This window comes from Urocitellus parryii, chromosome 8 (genome assembly GCF_045843805.1).
Source record: "Urocitellus parryii isolate mUroPar1 chromosome 8, mUroPar1.hap1, whole genome shotgun sequence".
In the NCBI taxonomy this organism is placed as follows: domain Eukaryota; kingdom Metazoa; phylum Chordata; class Mammalia; order Rodentia; family Sciuridae; genus Urocitellus; species Urocitellus parryii.
Window position 1 is genome coordinate 34,777,151 of NC_135538.1, and position 20,944 is coordinate 34,798,094.

The 20,944-nt window shown below is 33.0% G+C and overlaps 1 protein-coding gene across 1 annotated transcript in view; it reads right to left on the minus strand.

The window, feature by feature from the left end:
* Window positions 1-18,382, minus strand: part of Lama2 (laminin subunit alpha 2) — a 555,405-nt gene extending 537,023 nt beyond the window's left edge. Inside the window, exon 1 of the mRNA XM_077801650.1 lies at window positions 18,206-18,382. Within this exon, the coding sequence (XP_077657776.1) occupies window positions 18,206-18,317 (112 nt within the window). The 5' untranslated portion in view covers window positions 18,318-18,382. The remainder of the gene's footprint in view (window positions 1-18,205) is intronic.
* Window positions 18,383-20,944: the final 2,562 nt, after the last annotated feature.

Here is a 20,944-nt window from a genome sequence, read left to right on the forward strand (position 1 = left end):
CATAGATTTTAATATCAATATTTTATAAAGTGAATTACAATATATTCAATATTCTAGTATATAAAACCATACACAAATCTATCATGGAAGTACGAAATATGTTAATGTAAAATAATAGTGTGCATTCTAATTTATTTCTAGTCATATTTATAAATAGAATGTAAAAATCAAACAGGTAAATACATAAAGATTAACAATTATCTTAAAGAAATAAGATGAAAAGATATTTCTCTGAGAATGTGATAAACCAGCAGTTTTTAACTAAGTTTTAAAATATATTATAGGTTATCTATAGATTCAATTCTCAAAAATCCTAACCCTCTCATTTTTAAATGATATTATACTACTACAATTTGTATATTGGCTTTCTCCTTCAAAAAAAATGCAGCTTTTCATGTTGTGTTGAAGAATATATAGAGAATTAAAATGTACGACCAGCATTTAGGGTATGCAGGATTTCATACCTTCTTATTTTTGTAAAGATAGTTCATTTTTAGCATTGCCCCTCCCCCTTAACTCCAACTATAGGGAGTAGTGCTATATACACAAGACTCAAAGGCTTTGTAGAGAAATAGAGAAATGATGGTGAAAAGATAAAGTCCCTTGATGACAGAGGCAACACAAATGTCAATATGATCAGAATATGGTAGAAAGAGAGATTTTGACTGAGATCATCAGATTGGCCTTTATCTCCCATGGCAGTCATGGTATGTTATATAAACTTACCTAAATTTAGACATTTAATTTATACATCTTGTATGCATCAGCTTTGTGTCACTGTAATTAATATATTACACAGCTACTTATGAATTAAGAGGTTTATTTAGGCTTAGGGGTCTGGAGGTACAATTCATTGGTATGGACCTCTGCTAAAGGTGACACATTGTGGTGGAACCATATTTTAGAGTGAATGTTCACATCTCAAGCAAAGAGAGTAGAGAGTAGGGACAGCCAGGATCTAACAATGCCCACTGAAGGTAAGCAAACTCCTAATGACCTAAGGGCCTCCCATGAGGTACTACCACTTACTGGTCCACAGCCCTTCCCCATACCACCACTCTGGGGAAAAAGGTTTACACAAGCACCATAGCAGGCTCTAACTAAAATAGAAATTTTAAAGTTATACAAAGTAATTCAGACTTGAAAAATATTTAATTTAAAACAAAATTGCAAGTATATTAATAATTCTATAGTTGAATGCAGAGACTCTTCATTATTTGACTCATATTGCTTTTTCAATCCATTTATTGGCTCTTTACTAATGAATAACACAATTCAAGAGAACAAAAGCTAATGAAGAACACCATTTCTCTATTCCTTTTAAATATCTCCAATTGAAAATGTTGTCATTGCCTAGTGAGTTCATACATCACTAGGTGTTCAATTAGTATTTTTAAAAAAGAAGAAAATGCATATACTTTGGAGAGAAATTCTACCTCTATCATACTTTTAATACATAAACATGTTAATCAAGAAATAAAAATAAGAAAAAATGAAATATATAAAAAATAATAGACTTTACAGTGTGTATTATGATGGCTTGAATTAAAGGGACAGAAATACTCAGACAAAGGTGGACTTATCAATAAGAACTTGAAGGAAATGAGTTTTTAGCCCCATTTTAAAAGTAGAAGAAGAAAAAGTAGGGTGTTATAAAGATTGTTAAGGAAAGAGGACTGTTTTGATGGTTTAAATAGTAAGGCATAAATAGAGAATTGATTTTTTGCAAAAAAAAGTTAGTGAAAACAGAATATTGAAAAAATAGGGAATTAGGACTTAGTAAGAAGGACTTAGTAAGGAAACTGGCAGGCAGTTTTGACTATTAGCTTCTCTGATGTGTAAAGTACCTGTTAAACTCCCAGTATCATCAATTTTTAGATTTAAACATTTAACTGGAATAATATATTTCATCAGTCCATGATCTTACACCTGTCCTTCTTGTCCTGGAAAATCCTGCTTGGTTCTCTTTTCCATACTGAGTAAATACCTACTTCTGATGGTATCATACATCTAAACTGTGTTTATTTTGATACCTATATGAATGAAATACACTTTTCCTCCTAAACGTTAGCTCTTCCTTTCACCCTATTTTATCATCCAGTTTGTCCTGTGAATATCCTAGGTGCCAGGGCCCATACAATGCTAAGAATGCAAAACAGTCCTAGGTCCTGCTCACAACCTTCTTACCCCATCAGAAAAATCTCTCATTTTTGAAAGCCCATCTCTGTCTTGCCTGTTATTAAGGTTGTTTTTTTTAAGGAGAAGAATATAGTGCCATGCTTCTTAAACTACAAATCTCTTATTAATTCTAAGTACGTCACCATTTTTATTATTAACACTAAGGAAGAGATCCTATCAAAGTTAAATGCCATTAAACCGTCACTGGAAAGTTCTAAGGGGGAAAAAAAATCTTTAAAAAACAAGGTAATTGAAAGTAGTTCCATTTTCTAAAATATTTTGGTCATCCCTAAGTGGAATGGATAACAATGCCATGTATCTATATCTACATATATACTGTGTTTCAGTACTTGTGGAAATTTATAACTTATAAAAAATTCATCCAGACTATAAAGACATTCATTAGGTGAAAAAAATATGTAAATATTTTTGAAAGGTTTATACAAAAAGGATGTCTTCTTCATGAAGGTGATTTTTTTGTTTGTGTGCCTTTGTTCTGTGTTGTTTTTGTATGCCTACCATACATATATCAGACTATCATCTGGAGATAAAACAACAGGAAAAATAAAAGGTAAAAAAATCCTATCATATCATTATAAACCTTACTTAGTTATTAATTTCTGTTAAAGAGCTGAGGCTCTAAAGAGAGGAACTAGTTGATTTACTACCTTTCCAGCTTTCTGTAAGAGCGATAACTCTAGAAGTTTAATCTAAATTAGGAGTAGATTGGTCATCATCTAACTCATTATATAACTTAAAAGTCATAAATGGGAAAGATTCATTACATAGATAAGTTCAATTTTTACATAACCCATGGAATTATATATGAAAGAACCCGAACACAATCATGTGTTAATTCAAAATATTGACATACAGTGTCTCCTGTGCTCTGGATATGAAGGTCTTTTTACAATAGAGTTGATATTCTGATGGCAGAAGAGACAGACAACAAAATAAAAGATAAATTAGATTATTCTAAATAAATGTTAACTTTCTTTTTAAATCACAGCAGGGAGATGAGTATATAATGAGAACTACTTTAAATTGATACTCAGGAAAGGTCTCTCTAGGAGGTGGAATCCTGATACTGAGAAGACAGCCATGCAGGAAACTGAGGAAACAATATTCTGGACAGAAGACCCACAGGTACAAAAGTTCTGAAATGGAAAAAAGCATGGTACGTTTCAGAAATGAAAATAAGTTCACACTGCTCCTGTAATATTATAGAAAAACAGAGAAATAAGAGAAAAATACATGGAACTGAGTCCCAAATAGCCTTGTAGGCTAAGGAATCTGGACTCTGTTCAATATTCTTGAAATCGGAATGCAATGAAACTTTTACGGGGAGGTAGATCTAATATGATTACTCTTTTCAGAGCTCACTCTGGTTGTTGCTTAGACAATGGATTGTAAATAGGTAAAATGGAAAACAGGAAGTGCAGCTGGGAGCCTGTTGAAGCTGCATAGGCAAGAAAAGGCAGAGCCTTAGTCTAGAAGACAGTAGGGTCCAAAAGATGTGGATGGTTATGGAATAAACTTTGATAGTATGGGTAAGAGACATACTGGTGATTTGGATGTGGGAGGGGAAGGAAAAACAGAAGTTAATGTCGACATCTAGTTATCTAATTTTATTCAGTGGTGGATGGCAGTACCATTTTCTTAGTTGGGGAAGCTGAGGGGAGAAGAGTTGAGGTAATATGAAGGATACATGTTCAGTACTTGAAAATATTAGTTTTGAGAGGAGTAGTAGACATGAAGACATCTATTAGTATTCAAAACTAGGATAGCAGCAACATAGACCAAACTATGACTACCTGTACTCATTCTAAAATGATTGACAGCAAAGCTAATTCCTTGATGATTAAGTCAAAGTCTGACTTGTCATGCTGAGAACACCATTGAACATGAACATGAAGTCTACCCTTGATGATTTGCCTCTGCATACAGACTGGGCACTTAACTCCTTTTAATCTATTTTTTTTTTAAAGAGAGAGTGAGAGAGATAGAGCGATGGAGAGAGAGAGAATTTTTCATATTTATTTTTTTAGTTTATGGCGGACACAACATCTTTATTTGTATGTGGTGCTGAGGATCGAACCCGGGCCGCACGCATGCCAGGCGGGCACACTACCACTTAAGCCACATCTCCAGCCCACTCCTTTTAATCTTTATATCATTCTCTAAGAAAGGTATTATTATTATTATTATTAATTATTATTATTATTATTGCAGCTGAAAACAATGAGGTTCAAAGAAATTATTCAGATTCATTCAGTCAGCAAGATGAGAATCTAGAACTCATACCCCAGAAATCTAATTTCAAAGTGGGTGTCTTTAATGCCCACCCCAGCTGAACTTCCAGTGGGGCTCAGTCACAAATAAACTGATAAATTAAGGAATTAGGACTTAGCTGTACTTCTGATACAAAGTCACAAAACTAGGACTATACCTTCTGTTAACCAATAACCAACCAGGTTATTGGTTATAAGATTTCCTTTGCAATCCATCAGTCTCAAAGGGGAGTAATTTAATGGTACTTTGAAGGGAGTTACAAGCATAAACAACAATATATTTGTAAAAGTTGTATGGAAATAAAACACCACCATCAACTAAGAGTATTATTTACAGAAGAGCCAATCCTCAGAGATGAAGGAAAAATACTTCTGAAGACAAAGTAAAAACAGAATATCTATTATTGTTAAACTAGCCATCTTAGGAATGCTTGAGTATCCTATATCTAAAAACAAAAGCATGATAAGTATCAACATCATGGGGCTGGGGTTGTAATTCAGTGGTAGAGCACTTGCCTCATACATGTGAGGCACTGGGTTGGATCCTCAGCACCACATAAAAATAAACAAATAAAATAACTACCAACATCATGAAAACACATTAAAAAGAAAAGTCACTGGTAAAGCAGACATAAAATGAAAAACAGTAATACTCTGTACAAAAACCACAAGACCACAAACATAAACAGTAAGGGATGTCTATGCCTATAAAGAATGAACAAAACAATTAGAAAACAACAAAATGGCAGGAATAAGTTCTAACTTATCAGTAATAACTTTGAATAAAAATGGATTAAATATCCTAATTAAATGATACAAACTGGTTGAATAGATGGAAAAAGAAGACCCAATGCACTACTTCAAGACACACAAACTAAATATGAAAGGTTGGGGAAAGATCCTCTGTACAAATAGAACCCAAAAGGGAACAGAAAGAAATTCATATCTCAAGAATCAAGATACTTTAAAGTAGCAGGACAAGACACTATGAAACTAGTAAATAAAAACAGGGAAAATACTTCAACACATTGGGTTAGGGAAAGATTTTTTTGATTAGATCAAAAAGCACAGGAAACAAAAGCAAAACAAGATACATGGGTTTATATCAAATTAGGAAGCTTCTTCACAGCAAAGGAAACATTTGACAGAATTAAGAGATAATCTACAGAATAGGAGAAACTATTGACTAACTAGTCATTTGAAAAGGGGTTAACATTCAGAATATATATAAGAAACTCAAACAACTCAACGGCAAAATATGAATAATCTGATTAAAAGATGGACAAATGACCTACACAAACACTTCTCAAAAGAAGTTATACAAATGGCCAACAAGTATATCAAAAAAGCTCATCACTAATGACCAGGGAAAAAAATCAAAACCACTATGTGACATCATTTCACTCTAGTTAGAATGGCTCTTATCAAAAAGAAAAGGAAATCATGAATGGTGTAGAGGATGTGGAGAAAAGGGAACTGAGATATACTGTTGGTGGGAATGCAAATTAGCAGAGCCATTATGAAAAATAGTATGACCATTCCTCAAAAATTGAAAATAGAACTAACATATGATCCTGACATTTGCAGCAACATGCATGGAACTGGAGGATGTTATATGAAGTACAGTAAGCCAGGCACAGAAAGATAAATACTGCATGTTTTCTTTCACTATCCAGAAGTTTTAAAAAAAAAAGTCAGTCACCTAGATGCAGAGAATATAATAGAGGTCATTGGATGGTAGAAGGCATAGACAGAAGGGAATAGTGAGAGAGGGAAGCTAATGGGTTCCAAAGCACAATTAAGGTTCTAAGGTTCTATGTCACAAAAAGAAATTATAACCTACAAAAATCAATTGTGCATTTCAGAATAACTAGATGATAAGAGTTTGATGGTTCCTACACATAGAAGTAACAATATTTGATGAGTTATAAATGCTAACTATACTGATTTGATCTTTACACATTGTATCTACAAACTGAATTTCATTCCTGTACCTCTGAAATACAAATATTACATGTCAATGAGAAACACAAAAACAAAATTTTAAAAAGATATTTGACAAAGAGATGACATACTCTTTCCTTTTGTTTATTTCCTTATGCAAACATGTTACAAAAAATTTTTTAAAGAGTCATTTTTGTAGTAGTTCAGTTCCAACTTTGCCCTTGGGCTCACTTTGAACCCCAAGGACTGACTAAGTTAATAAATTCATGTTAAAACTTGCTTACATCAGGGGTGGGGATGTCATGCATGGGCCATGTGTAAAGGCTTGGGTTTGATCCCAGAACTACAAAAACTAAAAAATAAAAATCTAAATACATTAGGAGTAATACTTTTTGGGGAAATATATTTTTTCTCCAAAAAGTGTCTGACAAATTATACTTTTTGATTCTTAATTAATTGATAGATATTTCCATGGAAATAAAGTAATTGTGTTACAAAAAAATTTAAAATGATCAATAATTATATTTAAACTTGCAAATGAAAATAAAATCTGGAAAATCTTGTCTCTACCACTGTGAGATTAATAAGTTCTAATATTTAAAGACTTTGCTGATTAGATCAGTGATTGTATAAAAATATAATTTTAAAATGTTTTTAAATAAAACTTGTTAATTTCTGGGTGATCTGCATAACTTAGTAGATCAATATGTTCCAAATAATCAGTGAAAGATATTAGAACACATGAATAAAATTCTTTCCAAATGCAAGATAAAGCAGTGAATTTTAATACAGCAGAACAAAAATATCACTGATATAGGTTTAGATTTTCTTGGCATCATTCCTAGATATGTTACTGTATAATTCTTTATAAACTTAAACCAAATAGATATATAATAATTTGAATTAAGAGACAAAAATGAGAACCTAGTTCTCTTCTTCTTGACTTTAATTAAGGTATTTAATTAGGTTTTATATATAAAATTATTTTCCATAAAGCTATATAATTTTTGTCAACATGTAATTGTTACATTACTGTTATTTTATTAACAAATATTTTTCAAATTTTCCAACTCCAATTTATATTACAATAAAATAGTAAATATAAGCCATATATAAGTTGGTTTCAATTATTTTTAAATGTATAAAGAAATCTTGACTCAAAAAGTTAGAGAATTCCTGAGCTATTATTATTATTTTTATATTTTCACTAAATATTTAAGATTTGCTCTTTATTTGTAGAAAATTAATATGTATTTTTCAGATACCAGTTTTGTTTTTCTGTAGTAATGTATATATGCTTTCAAAACATACAATACTTTGTGTATAATGCTTACTAAACAAATCATTTGCATCATGTTTGAAAACCATGTGCTATATGCTTTTGAAAATATATAACTAATTATACTAAAAGCTACTAGGGGGAAGGAAATCACAGCAAAACTTCAATTCATTCAGTAATGCCTAAGGCCAGCCTTGTCATTTATTATAATATTAAACATTATTATTAATAATGTTCTTTATACGGCATATTTCATTTAACCCTTCCAGAAATCTCATGAGATAGATTTAACAGTCTATTGCCATTTTTTAGATCAAAAATTGTTTCAGAATCAATGACATATACAATGTTTATAATATATTTTGGGATGGCTGGTGGCAAGACTTTTATTCTAAAGTTCCAATTGCAAATCCATTGATATTTTTCTAATTTATCAGAATAAAAAATTAAATAGTTGAACATTATATATTTAGTATGTTTGAAACGTCTTTGATGGTAAAGGGTCTATAGAAAGTGTTTTATCTGAATATTTTTGAAAATTCAATATTCCTAATTTTAAAAATCAATTTTCCCTAAATATGTTAGGTGTTGCATGATTTTCCAAGGTAGTTTTTCTTTTTCTTTTCTTTTAATTTGTCATTATACTCAATACACAGATTAACACCCTAAAAATTGTTGGTATTAAGTAATGTGCTTTAAGAACATTTTTTCATGTTAGTGGTTATGAAATATCAATATAATTTCTTTATATTGAGAGTTTTCCTATAATCCAATTGGACTTCCATTGAAGATCACTGAAGACCATCCTAAAATAATATTGTGTGTCAAATATGCTTAATTGTCATCTCTACCCAAGCAGGTGTTAATAAGGACATATGCTTCCTAATAACTAACTAAACTTTATGGGACACTATGTGCCACACATTTTTCTAAACTCATTACATATATTAAAGGAAAATTCATTATGTGCATTAAACGATCTAAAACTGGAGTTTACCAATACTTAATAAATGGATGCTTATTAATGAGAGTCTTAAAACATAATTTCAATTATCTCAGTTGAAGTATAAATAGCCACAAAGAATAGCTAAAATTTCCATTGTGTAGCCTGTTTTAAATCACTTCTCACACTGAGCTACTAACATAACTATTAGCTAATTATAGGAACTTGTCTCTTCTTATCTCTGTTACTGACTTGGGTAACTCTGACAGAATTCTTCAACCCCTCTACAATGAGTTAGTTTGCCATCAATAATCTCTTAAGGAATACTCAAAATTTAGAATATTTTGATCTTCTTCAGCAAAGAGGTGAGACATATGCACTACAAATATAATTGTTGGACTTTATGTTTGAATAATAAAGGAGAAAGGAAAGAGCTAATATGTCCTGATTAACTGCCAATTATTTTCATGTGTATTTTCTAACAATTCTATTCCACTAAGAGGAAATTTAAACTCCATTGACTGAGTCCTTTGTTTTTCATTATTTAGTAACTTGGCAGTGAATCCATTTCTTACCATCTCCCATGTACATACTTTCTACTACTCAGTTACCTCATTAATAGAGAAATGAGTGTGGAAATTGAAAGTATAAGTAGGAATATGGTGATACGTATAATTATTGTAGGCTATGCCATGAAGTTCAGAATAAATACTATTTATTTATTCTGATTATGATTGTGACAGAAATTCTAACTAAAACTGAGTTCTTATATCTCTGTTTTTAAATATAGGACCAAATTCTTTCATAAATAATCCCAGTTGAATTTGTTATGCCACACAGTTGTAGAAAAGTGTTTCACTGAGCCAAAACATTTCTCAACACCATAATAATTTCTAAACTTCATTTTTTTAGGCATCTTGAAAATTCACATTTATTGAGACCTCATTACATGCTGTACTTTATAGTCTAAGTTCCACAAACACCTCACAACAAATCAATAAATAGGGTAGTGCCCCAGCATAACAATTGTACAGATTCATGCTGTCCTTCTGACTTTCAGTCTTCTTCAGTAACTGGAAAATATATGACAGGCAATAAGCCAGACAATTGTGACAGCTACATAGGCTTTTGAAACCACATATTTGATCTGGAAAACTCTACTATCTGCACTTCCATTTTGGGATAGAACCTTCTATATTACAAGCTATACCTTAAGAGTTTTAATACCATAGTTATTAGACTGAGATTTATTCCACTTACAATTTATCCTTTGGTCCGTAATCATTCTCCAAGGCAACTAGAAATTCCAGAAATTCAATTCTTAGAGTCCCTTATTCTAGGTTTTTTTGATACCAAAAAAATCTAATGACTTAAGGAAACAAAAAGCTAATGATCAAGATACTAAATATACTAATTAGGCACTGTGATTGTTAAACCTTAAATAATACACAAATGATGTGCTCTTCACACATACTACATACCTACACATGCACACCCTCAAAGAATCTAAGAGGGTTGCAAAACTTTCTCTTAACTGAGTTCACTTCAGATGGAAGTCTAAATCTATTTATAAAGATAGCAAAGCTTTAAATTTCTTGATGAGAAATTTTTAAATTAACCCCACTCTGGTATTTAGGTATATATGTTTTATTCTTGCTATTTTCCTTCACTGACATTTACAAATCAAGTATTTTTAAAAAGAAACCGTTACATAATAAATATCATTATGCTTCTGACCCGCTTAAGTAACTTCTATAAGGTACATCACAAATGCCAAAAAAGAACTAATCAATACTTTCTTATAGTCTAGGAATCAAAGTCCTAAGAGTTTAAAGACTAAAATTTGATGAATGCTTTATGAATAGGTTTAACTAATGACTTATGTGTGCATATATTTCTACACAGTTTTAAGTAGTTTGTGTTTAAATAAAAATATGCCCTGAATGTTCCTCATCAAATATCTTACTCTTTAACAATACTTAATGAATCTCTGATTTCAAATTAGACTAACATAACTCAGAAATGAAAATATTAATTTAAGTGTATTTTATTAAAAAGGATGAAGGCTCAGGATTCATAAAATCAGGAGGAGGGACATGATTTAGTTTTTTACTTTTTACTTTGGTTTTGGGGATTGAACCCGGGGTACTTTACCACTGAGCTACATACTCAGTCCTTGTTAATGTTTTATTTTGAGACATGATCTTGATACGTTGCTTAGGGTCTCACTAAGTTGCTGACGCTGGTCTCAAACTTGTGATCCTTCTGCCTTCGCCTCCCCCATTGCTGTTCAGTTTCTAAATATAAAACTAGCATTGGAAATTTTATTTTTCCTTGATAAGTTGCTAGGAATCATAATTTTCCTGCTATAAAATAAATTAATTATATCAATCTACTAAAAATCTTTGTTATGTAAGTAAAGGTTTTAATCAATGCTCACTGTATTAAATATTAATATACCAATCTACCTCTAGCACCGAAGACCAATTGAATGAGGAGCCTTGAGGTAGAGCACAGCTCAGTGGTCCACTGAGATCCCAGAACTATTGAAGTGCCTTTCTTAAATGCCAGACACTAAATAGGTCCTCAGTTTTTCATTATTGGGATTTGCATAGATTAACTTGCTATTTGAACTAGAGGAACCTTGTCACGGAAGGCTGGGATTAGGAGTAATAACCTACTAATGGACAAACTCCAAGATATTTTTCTAAATGCCATGTTTCCAAATAATGTAAGATTCCCACATTAAAATTCACATTAAAGATAATTTAAAGAAAACATTTTTAATCTTTTTGGTACATCTTTGACAATGTCTTTAGCTTTGACTTAATATGGAAATTTGGATTGTCTCAAAACTATCTTTTGAGAGCAAGACTCACTAATTTTTAATAAGAAGGATTTAAGTGAAGCTTTGCTGTACAAATCTTCTTAAAATTTATAATAGTTAAATTCATTTCTTTTAATTGCCCTCTTTTATTCACAAGCAGATACTAAAGAAACAGTAAGGAAGGAAGGAAGGAAAGAACAGAAAAGCCAAGCTATTTTCTTCATGTAACTTTGTTCTAAATGACAGAATTAAATCATGCCAAAATTGCATTACTTTAGTCCAAAGGTTACTGTAAGACATACGGTGATCCTTAAAGCAGTTATAAAAATCGAAATGGAGCATAGAATAAGCTTCTGATTGTAAAAATGGGTAACATTTCAAAGTCCATTTCATAAAAGAAGTCATCAGATCAATACATCACTGTGCCACTTTTAACAATAGTGTCTAAACTTTAGCTTTGATATTGAAATGGATAATAAAAAAGGAAACTTCAATATACACGTAGGTCCTTGTGGGATTGTAAGTAACTTACTTTTGTTTTAAAGTACACACTAGCTAAAATTGCTCTAAGAAACTATGACATGTTTCCAGATACACTGGGGGAAATAAAGGGGCTTGCACTCATGCTCTTACTGAGGTACTGACTTTGTATTATGAAATAGTATTGAGAGATGACAAAAGACGAAAAGCATCCAAAGATACATTTGAGCTTCACAGTGAAAAGACCTGATGTAGAATGCTCTGAAATGTGGAGCCACTTTAATATCCTCCATGAATCCGGCATCTGGGACAAGAGATGGCCTAACATAATCCTACCCTTGGACTGTTGCTTGAGTCTCAGGGATCTGGGCCTATTTGAGAAAGTACATAACGGTGGTGACTTCATGCATTTATTAAACTCTGCTCAAAATTTGCCAATACCTTCCCATCTCACTAAGACTATAAGCAAAATCTTTACAATATTTAACATGCTATATAATCCAGCTCCCATTACTTCTCTAATCCCTCTCGCTGTGCTCTAAATTATAAATCTGTTCCCTGCACAGAAATTACTCTTCCACATGATGTCTGTATGAATGACTCTCACATCATAAGCAACTGTAACTTAAGTGTGAGCTTCTCACTGAGCCTAACTTTACCAGCCTTTTTAAATAGCAAACAGTCTCTCTCCTCTCCTAGAACTCCTGGCTTCTTTACCCTACTGTATTTGTTTGTCTAGAACATTTATCCCTCACTAAATTTTATATAATATACATATTATTACTTCTTCATTATATGCCTGTTACCTCATCTCCATCACAACAAAATATAAGCTCCACAAGAGCTTCACGAGTGTGTGCATGTGTGTGTGTTTTACTCACTGAACACATTCATTCATTAACCACATTCCAATACACCCAGACCTAATCCCATCTATTTCATTCACAAATCCTGATCTTTAAATTCAGTGTTTCCAAAAAGTAAAGCCCAGAATTAGCTTAGTTTCAGTCTATTTGATGAACACTAAGCCTGGCAGGAGTCTTGAGAACCACATGCAAATTCACTTTTGTCTTTCTCTAACCTCTATCTTGTTTTCTCATTGACTGCACCTGGGCTTCTGCTTAAATGCCTGCTTAGGCTACCCAGTTTAAAGTTTTGAGGTTATACAAAACCTAAGCCCCAATATTCTAGATTAGAAGCTAAATAATCTGTGTGGCCACTGATCCTTTCCTTCTGATATTTTTTATACAGTCTACAGCTACTAACAGAATACATACTGAAAAGTGTACTGGACAGGTGACCTGAGGTTAGTTTCCCTATTCTAGATCTCATTAGGTATCAATCCTCCCACTTACATTGTGACCAGTTATTGTGAACATATTCTGTAATCCTACAACATATTATGAAAGAAAATTGAGACGCAGAATAAAGTTTAAATATTAATAATTCTTGCTAAATCTGTTTGGACCAAAAGAATTGCTTCAGTCTCAGAGGTCCAAGTTGAAATGTCTAGTACATTAGTCATTGTTGATGAATGATTAGTATTGAGCAAATGTATAAATAAACCAACAGTGACAATGTTCTGCTTTAGGTAAATGGAGACTGAGAAAATTTTAAGATGTGAAGTTTATGAAAAAGGAAAGTTTTCTGAGTCATAATTTTTGCAGTATAGTACAAAAGTACAAGAAATCCTACTAATTCAGAAATTATTATTATTATTTAATACCTCCTATGAAATTCAGAATTATTTTTTTCTTACAGTGGTCATATCTGACTAGAACACTTGAAATACCTATTTGAGTTTTAAATGATTATATCTGCAGAAGGTGAAAACTTTACTTATTATAAGTGTAGGTGATGATTTCCCCCATATTTTAGCAGCTAGAGTAACTGAAGTGAGTTGAGGAAGAATTGGCAAAGCATATGCATATTTTTCATATTACCCAGCAACTCTTGATAGATTCAGCTCATTACTTTGCATGAAATCCTAGGATAGAAAATCCTTAGGAATAACATAGAAATCTGTATTCACTGATATGTAAAATAAAATATAAAATTAAAATTTATACAAATTTTATTAATTCTGCCATATCTATAATAGTCAATTTTGAATATATTCTTATCAGCCATACCTTTTATCTGTTATGAATCATTTCTACTAAAATAGTAGGTCAATATATAATAAATAAGTCAACAGTTATAATGTAGCAAAAGAAAGAATAAAAACATAATGATTTTAGGTTTATGATCCCACTGAACCCCTTGAAATTTCCTAGGAAATTTATAAACTATTCTTATATAACACAGGATGTTTTAAAATCATGTAATTGGTGGTGATGTAAAAATTCACTGCTAAATGTTTAAACATTCTTCCCAAAAATGTGTGAGGATTGTCTCAAACATGTTTTCTATTTTAAATTTTAGAAGGCATCCAAACACTCATTTTAATACATTTAACATTAGCTTGACATTTATAAGAATTTGGAAATTTAAATGCAAGTATACAATCCCAAAACAATAGATTACAATACTAGGACTTAGTATTGTAATTACGAAAAAGAACTTAGACTTAATGCATCTCAACTTTTTCTCAGCAGAGGCATCTCTTCCTAAAGCATCTCTGCAATTAACACATCTGATTGCAGCATGGACATTTCCAGAGGCGAGGGTCCCAAAGACAATCCAGTTTGTTGCAAGCTGCTCAAAGTGGAGAGTGGAGGAGAGTGGAAGGGCGGGGAACAGGCAACATTTTACTCCATTTTATTGAATATAAACTTTCCTCTTTGTCATATTCTTCTATGGAAACCTGTTCAGCCTTCAGAAAGGACAGTTTTGTCCTTCTGTCAGGTAACAATCCTTCTAAAACTCTGAGGATTTCTTTTATTATTATCTCTCCTTAAATCTTCGTCAGGTCAAAATGCTTTCCTTGGAACATACCTCCTCTGAAAAGCTTTACAGACCCTTGACTCTTCTATTTGCCTTCCTCTGAATTTATTCCTATTTGTCAATGAGGTACCTAAATGCATCGACCAGACCTGTCTGCATCAATGAGCTCTGTATGAAAGCGAGTTAAATTTTCTGTCACTATGCCATACTATATGTTCATATTACACTTGCTACAACTCTAACTGGCCTTTCTCATCCTCTCTTTGATTCATCCCTGTACATGTAAAGGACATCATACATTTTCTGAAGAGGGTGTATAGAATTATTTAACTCCAGTTAAGAAAAATAAAATCAGATTCATGTAAGCTTAGTTCACAGTCCAAGCTGTGAAGACCTCTAAAATGGCTAATCCTTTTATTCACCAGCTTGCCACTTGCATCATATTTGGACAAGTTGACATTATGATAAGCATGGATTTTATGTCTGCCATCAAATCATTACTAAGACAGTTGAACATAAGAAAATTTCTGTCACACTACTTGAGACTTCTCTCCAGACTGACTATGATCCACTCTGCAATGTTCTTTGCAAACTACTTTTCACTCAGTTGCAATTTACCCACCATTATGCTTCCACTTGTATGTGTTATTCACAAGAAAATTAGAGAAAAAAAGTTATTCACTGCCTTGCTGAAGTTTAGAATAATTGACTACGCCATGCTCCTATTTTGTTGATCTTAAATCTAGTTGTAGAATTTCCTTGGACTGCCACACTTGCTTATTCAGTATTATTCATTCTATAATTCAGTATTTTTATAAAAACCACATGAAATTTTAATGAAAAAATAAAAAGCAAAAAAAATCTGATTAAGTTTCTAATTCCATTACAATATCTAAAAATTGTTGCTACATATCAAAATACTTAAAAGTTGGCCTGGTACTATAAAGGAAAACAGAATTCCTACACAGTTAGTGTTTGGTCAGGAAGGTCAGTGCTAGCATGTATAATCGAAAAACAGTTGATGATAGGCAAGAAAATACTTGTCCAACTCATATCCAATGATCCTCACTGAAAGCTTACTTTAATCAATTAATACTATGACACCAAAAAGCAATCATGTCAAAATAAAAAAAAAGGGGGGGGGAGGAAAAAAAAGGAAATAAGGAATTTTGAAACCATAAAAGGGAAATTTTAGCATAAAAAAATCTGGAAAGTGATTGTAATTGTTTAAAATTAAGTTATTCTTATCAGTTATGTAAGAAGTTACAGCTACTTAAAGCCTCAATTTTTAAATTGATCCTAGTGGAATAATAAGTTCATGGTAAAAACAGATCATGTATATAAGCCATTTCAAATTATAAAGACCTATAAATTTAAAGTGTCACAAAACATATTTTATATATACTTTTTTCAAGAGAGAGAGAGAGAGAAGAGAGAGAGAATTTTTTAATATTTATTTTTTAGTTTTCTGCGGATACAACATTTTTATTTTTATGTGGTGCTGAGGATCGAACCCTGCGCCCTGCGCATGCCAGACAATTGCGCTACCGCTTGAGCCACATCCCCAGCCCTATATGTACTTTTATTATGAAGGAACTTCAACGATTTATCCTAGAGCTGACATCCAAATATATTGCAAATAGCCTATAATAATGATAATATATCTAATACAGAATACTGTAGTCTATGGTAGATTTTACATCATTGTTATTTTTCTCAAGATTTCTTATTATATAATACGTAATAATCTCTCAACATATGGCATTACAAACATTTCTGCATTCACCTCCCTATGCCTAGACTACTGAAATCACAGTTAGTTTTACCTCAAAATTGAGGTAGGAGGGAGAAAAGGCAGGAGCACATGTGTGTGCTGGGGAAAATTCTCAGGAACCCACTTGCTCACTATTCTGCATGCTTTAAGCTTCTGTCCTGTTCTAAGTGGACAGAAGGATTGGTGTTCTAGCCTCTCTTCTCTGCCAGATGCCTAACAGTACTGAAATACCGTGTATTATTGAAACACATCATGTAATTAAACAAAGGTTAATAGTTTAAAATAGTATTCTTAAAGCAGCCATTAAAGATATTCTTAAAATCACTGTCTCAAAATCTTGTTATTTGAGCCACAATGACCCCATTTAACCTCTCAGGGAAGGAAAAACAAAAAAATAAAAGAAAAAAAAAGTTATATAGTGAACTCAACGTCATTTTTATTTTATAAAATATATAAACAGTGAGTTATTATTAAAGCGAGAAGATTAGGATATATTTTCAATCTTTTAAAAAACAGTACTCCTAAAAAGTCTAGATTATAACAAGAACAACCATCAAAACTATTCGACATGGCTTTATTCCAATTAATTAGAAAAGGGATGATTATATTTCAAAACTTTAGCAAATTCAGCCTTATCCAAACTTCCCAAAGCTTAAATATTTTGATATTTAAAACAAAACATATATATTTCTTAAATAACATTTTACTTTGACTCAGGTTTCCAGCTAATAGCAACGTTTTCTGAAATAATGTTACGAATTCTGTTTTAAAATGCTGCAATGTGCTTCTTTTAAAATTCATGGTAAAATAACACTTCAAAGTCTCCCAAGAGTTTCAGAAATGATATGCATATACACATTGATGCTCCGATGAGAATAATTTAAGTTACATTAAATATAACTGTTTTCCAAAGCCCCTGAAGTGTATATCTGGTCACTGTGTTTTAAAATACACAGGACTTAAAAGTCTCCTCTATATTTAAGCAAGAAAAGAAGCTTCATTACAACAAAAACAGGCTTCAGAGAGGGAATGTGATTATGGAAAAGGTGAGGCTGGAAATATTGTTAAGAAAGAAGAAAAAAAATCCACACACTTTACGACTTTACAAATCCCATTTAAATAATTGGAAACAAACTTGCTTAAAATTAAAAAAAGATGCATCAGCTGCCCTCCATAAAGTTCCAAGATGAACTACATCTTGGGGAAACCTTTCCCTGCAGGGATGGAATGTGATTTGGAGAAACTTTCTTTTCTTTTTCTTTTCTTTTCTTTCTTCTTTTTTTTTTTTCCCCCCAATTGGAAAAGTTTGCCTCTTGGAAAGAGTTCATAAATCAGTTTACAGAAAGCATAGAGATAGCAGGACCGCTTAGAAACAAATGAACAATGAAGAGCGCTCCACGTCCCTGGAGGTAATTCCCTCTACACTAATTTTCAGGGAGTTGAACGTGAACTTGCTCCACTCTTCCTCCCTCTTTTCCGAAAGCGCACTCCCTGAGGGCAAAGCGAGAAAGCGGTCCCAGCCAGCAACTCTGGGAAGAAAGGACAAGTAAGGAGCCGCGCCCCTGGAAAGGATGCGGATCAAAAGCTCCTGCCTCAACGGTACCTCTTTGCTGATGCGCCTGTGGCTGTCGACGCTGTGGGAGTCGCTGCTCCTGGCTGTCCCCGAGGCCCCCAGTGAGCAGCAGGAAAAGGAGGACCCCGGCGGCCCCCGGCATCGTGGTGGCCCCGAGCGAATCCACTTCTCAGGAGCTTCTCAGAGTCGCTCTGCCTGGTCCCCTGGCCCTGGCTTGAGAGCTGAGTGAGCAGCAGCTGCTGGGGAAGAGGAGGAGACAGCCCTCCCTGGCTTTGGCTCAGCCGCCGCCCGAGGGTGGGGGGAGAAAGAGGACACTCCCCCACTCTCCCCCTTCGCAGGCGCTCGGCCCCACAGACACCCAGGCTCAGGCCTTTAAAGGGTCCTCCTGCAAAGACCGGATTTCCCACCGCGCGCCTTCCTCGGCGATGGCATCATTCCTTAGCTTGATCCATTACCTAAACTTCTTTAAAATTACAAAAGTTGTTGACACCAACCAAAGTACTTTGGGATCTGTGAAATCCCTACACATGGAAAACATTATTTGTGGCAAATCCGTACAGTTAGGAACTCTGGCTCCTGAGAACGTCCTGGCAAAACTGCAGCTGTTGTGAATCCAGGTAATTCAAGACCCTCCCCAGTTTCCAGAGTTCCCCCAGTGGCCCCTGGGAACCCTGAACTTCAGGCCAGGGGAGGCTATAGAAGGCTGTCAAGGCAACAGAGGTTTGGCAAAATAAAATACGCCCCTTGATCTCCTGAAATGTTTCTCATCAATATAATGCTTAGAATTAAAGCTTTCCCCTGATTCCGGAAGACATTTATTTAAAGGATAAACGTTTTACAATGATTTCCTTTCAGATCCAAAGTTCTTTCAGTCCTAATGTCTTCCCTTTAACTCAATTTTTCCCTTCCTACTTATTATTATTATTATTATTATTATTATTATTATTATTATTATTATTATTTGCTTGTTATGGCCTAGCTCAGTGGTTCTCATAAAATTTGAAACAGTTCTTTAAAGGGTTTAATGAAACTTGCAAGACGTCCATTTTCTGTTCAGGGATTGGGTGGACACTACAGTCATTAATGTGGGGTACAATCAGGAGTCTAGTTGTCTCTCAATGGACAGACAGTCCTACATTGTAAATTATCCCGCCTGGACTTATCAATAAGCCACTGGATATTCATGCAGATTTAAAATAAACTTGTTATATTTGAAAAACAAACGTTTCATATAAATTTTTGATGTGTGATTTTTATTTTCCCAGATGTATCTATAATATAAATTGAGGAAATACTGTATTTTGTCATTCTGTAGTTCACTAAAAGTTCTTAGATAAGTGCTTTCATTTTACTATGCAGATATCAATTGAAACAGTATACCGCTTCAGAAAATCACATCACTGGTAACAACCCTGCTCACAATGAGTCCCCACAACATCAATGGCACATCAATTATGTTGACAGTGACTCTAGGAATAGGTGTTTCCTTCTGTTTTATTTTGCTTACTTAACTAAAGTATATTTATCTAAGCATTTTCATATTAAAATCTTTCATGTAAATGACATTTTTATTTTTATAATTAAGATAAATTGATTTTTAAAGATATCCTATTGAAGTTATGATATTATCTATGAATTTCCTTTCAGTAAAATAAAGAGTTCCTAACAGGATTATCCATCATAGAGATTTTTATATTCTTGACTTTTACAATCAAATCTATAATTCCAAGTGTATTTTGATGTTGGCTTTGAAGTAAAGTCTAAGGTAAGTTCTTTTTTCTCTTCATGCATATATAATTAATTTTGACACTATTTGTTGAGAAAGATATCATTTCCTTATCTGATTACCTTTGTTTCTTTTTCAAAAATCAATTGACCATGTATGGGTCTATTTTTGGACCCTGCATTGATAGATGGATGGATGGATGGATGAATAGATAGATAGAAAGTTATATGCCACTATCACAGCCTTTCTTACCTAGCTTTATAGTAAATCTCAAAGTTAGATAATGTAAATCCTATTTTAGGAATTCTATTCTTAGGGTCATCATCAATATGATCGATGGGGTATAGATATTATCCTGGACACTCTAATACCATGAGCATAGGGATTACTGATTGTGTGCTTTTTCTGAAATGGTATTAAATACCATTTCAATGAATATCTGCAGTGAAAAAAAAAACAGAGCTCTTACCTAAGAATTTTGGTGAAGTTCAGTTGACTAACCTAGATGCCCATCAATTAGATAAATGGATAAAGAATATGTAGTACATATACACAATGGAATATTACTCAACCATAAAGAAGAATGACATTATGACATTTGCCAGGAAATAGATATATCTGAAAACTGTCATGGTAAGTGAAATAAGCCAATCCCCCAAAAAACAAAGGTAAAATGTTCTCTATGATATGTGGATGCTAAACCACAATAAAGGGGTGGGGGGAAGAAATTCAGTAGATTGGACAAAGCAGAACAAAGGGGGATAGGAATAGGAAAGACAGTAGAATAAATCTAACATAATTTTCCTATGTACACATGTGAAAATACCTAAGTGAATCTCACCATCATGTGTACCCACAAGAATGGGGTCCTAATCAGAATTAGATGTATTCCATGCTTATATAATTTTATCCAAACAAATTCTACTGTTATGTGTAAGAAGAAACAATTTTAAAAAAGAAAAAAGAATAATTGGTATCTTAAGTACTTGCTTTATACATTTTGCATATTTTTCAAATATAAAAAATAAAATTCTTAGCTGGGC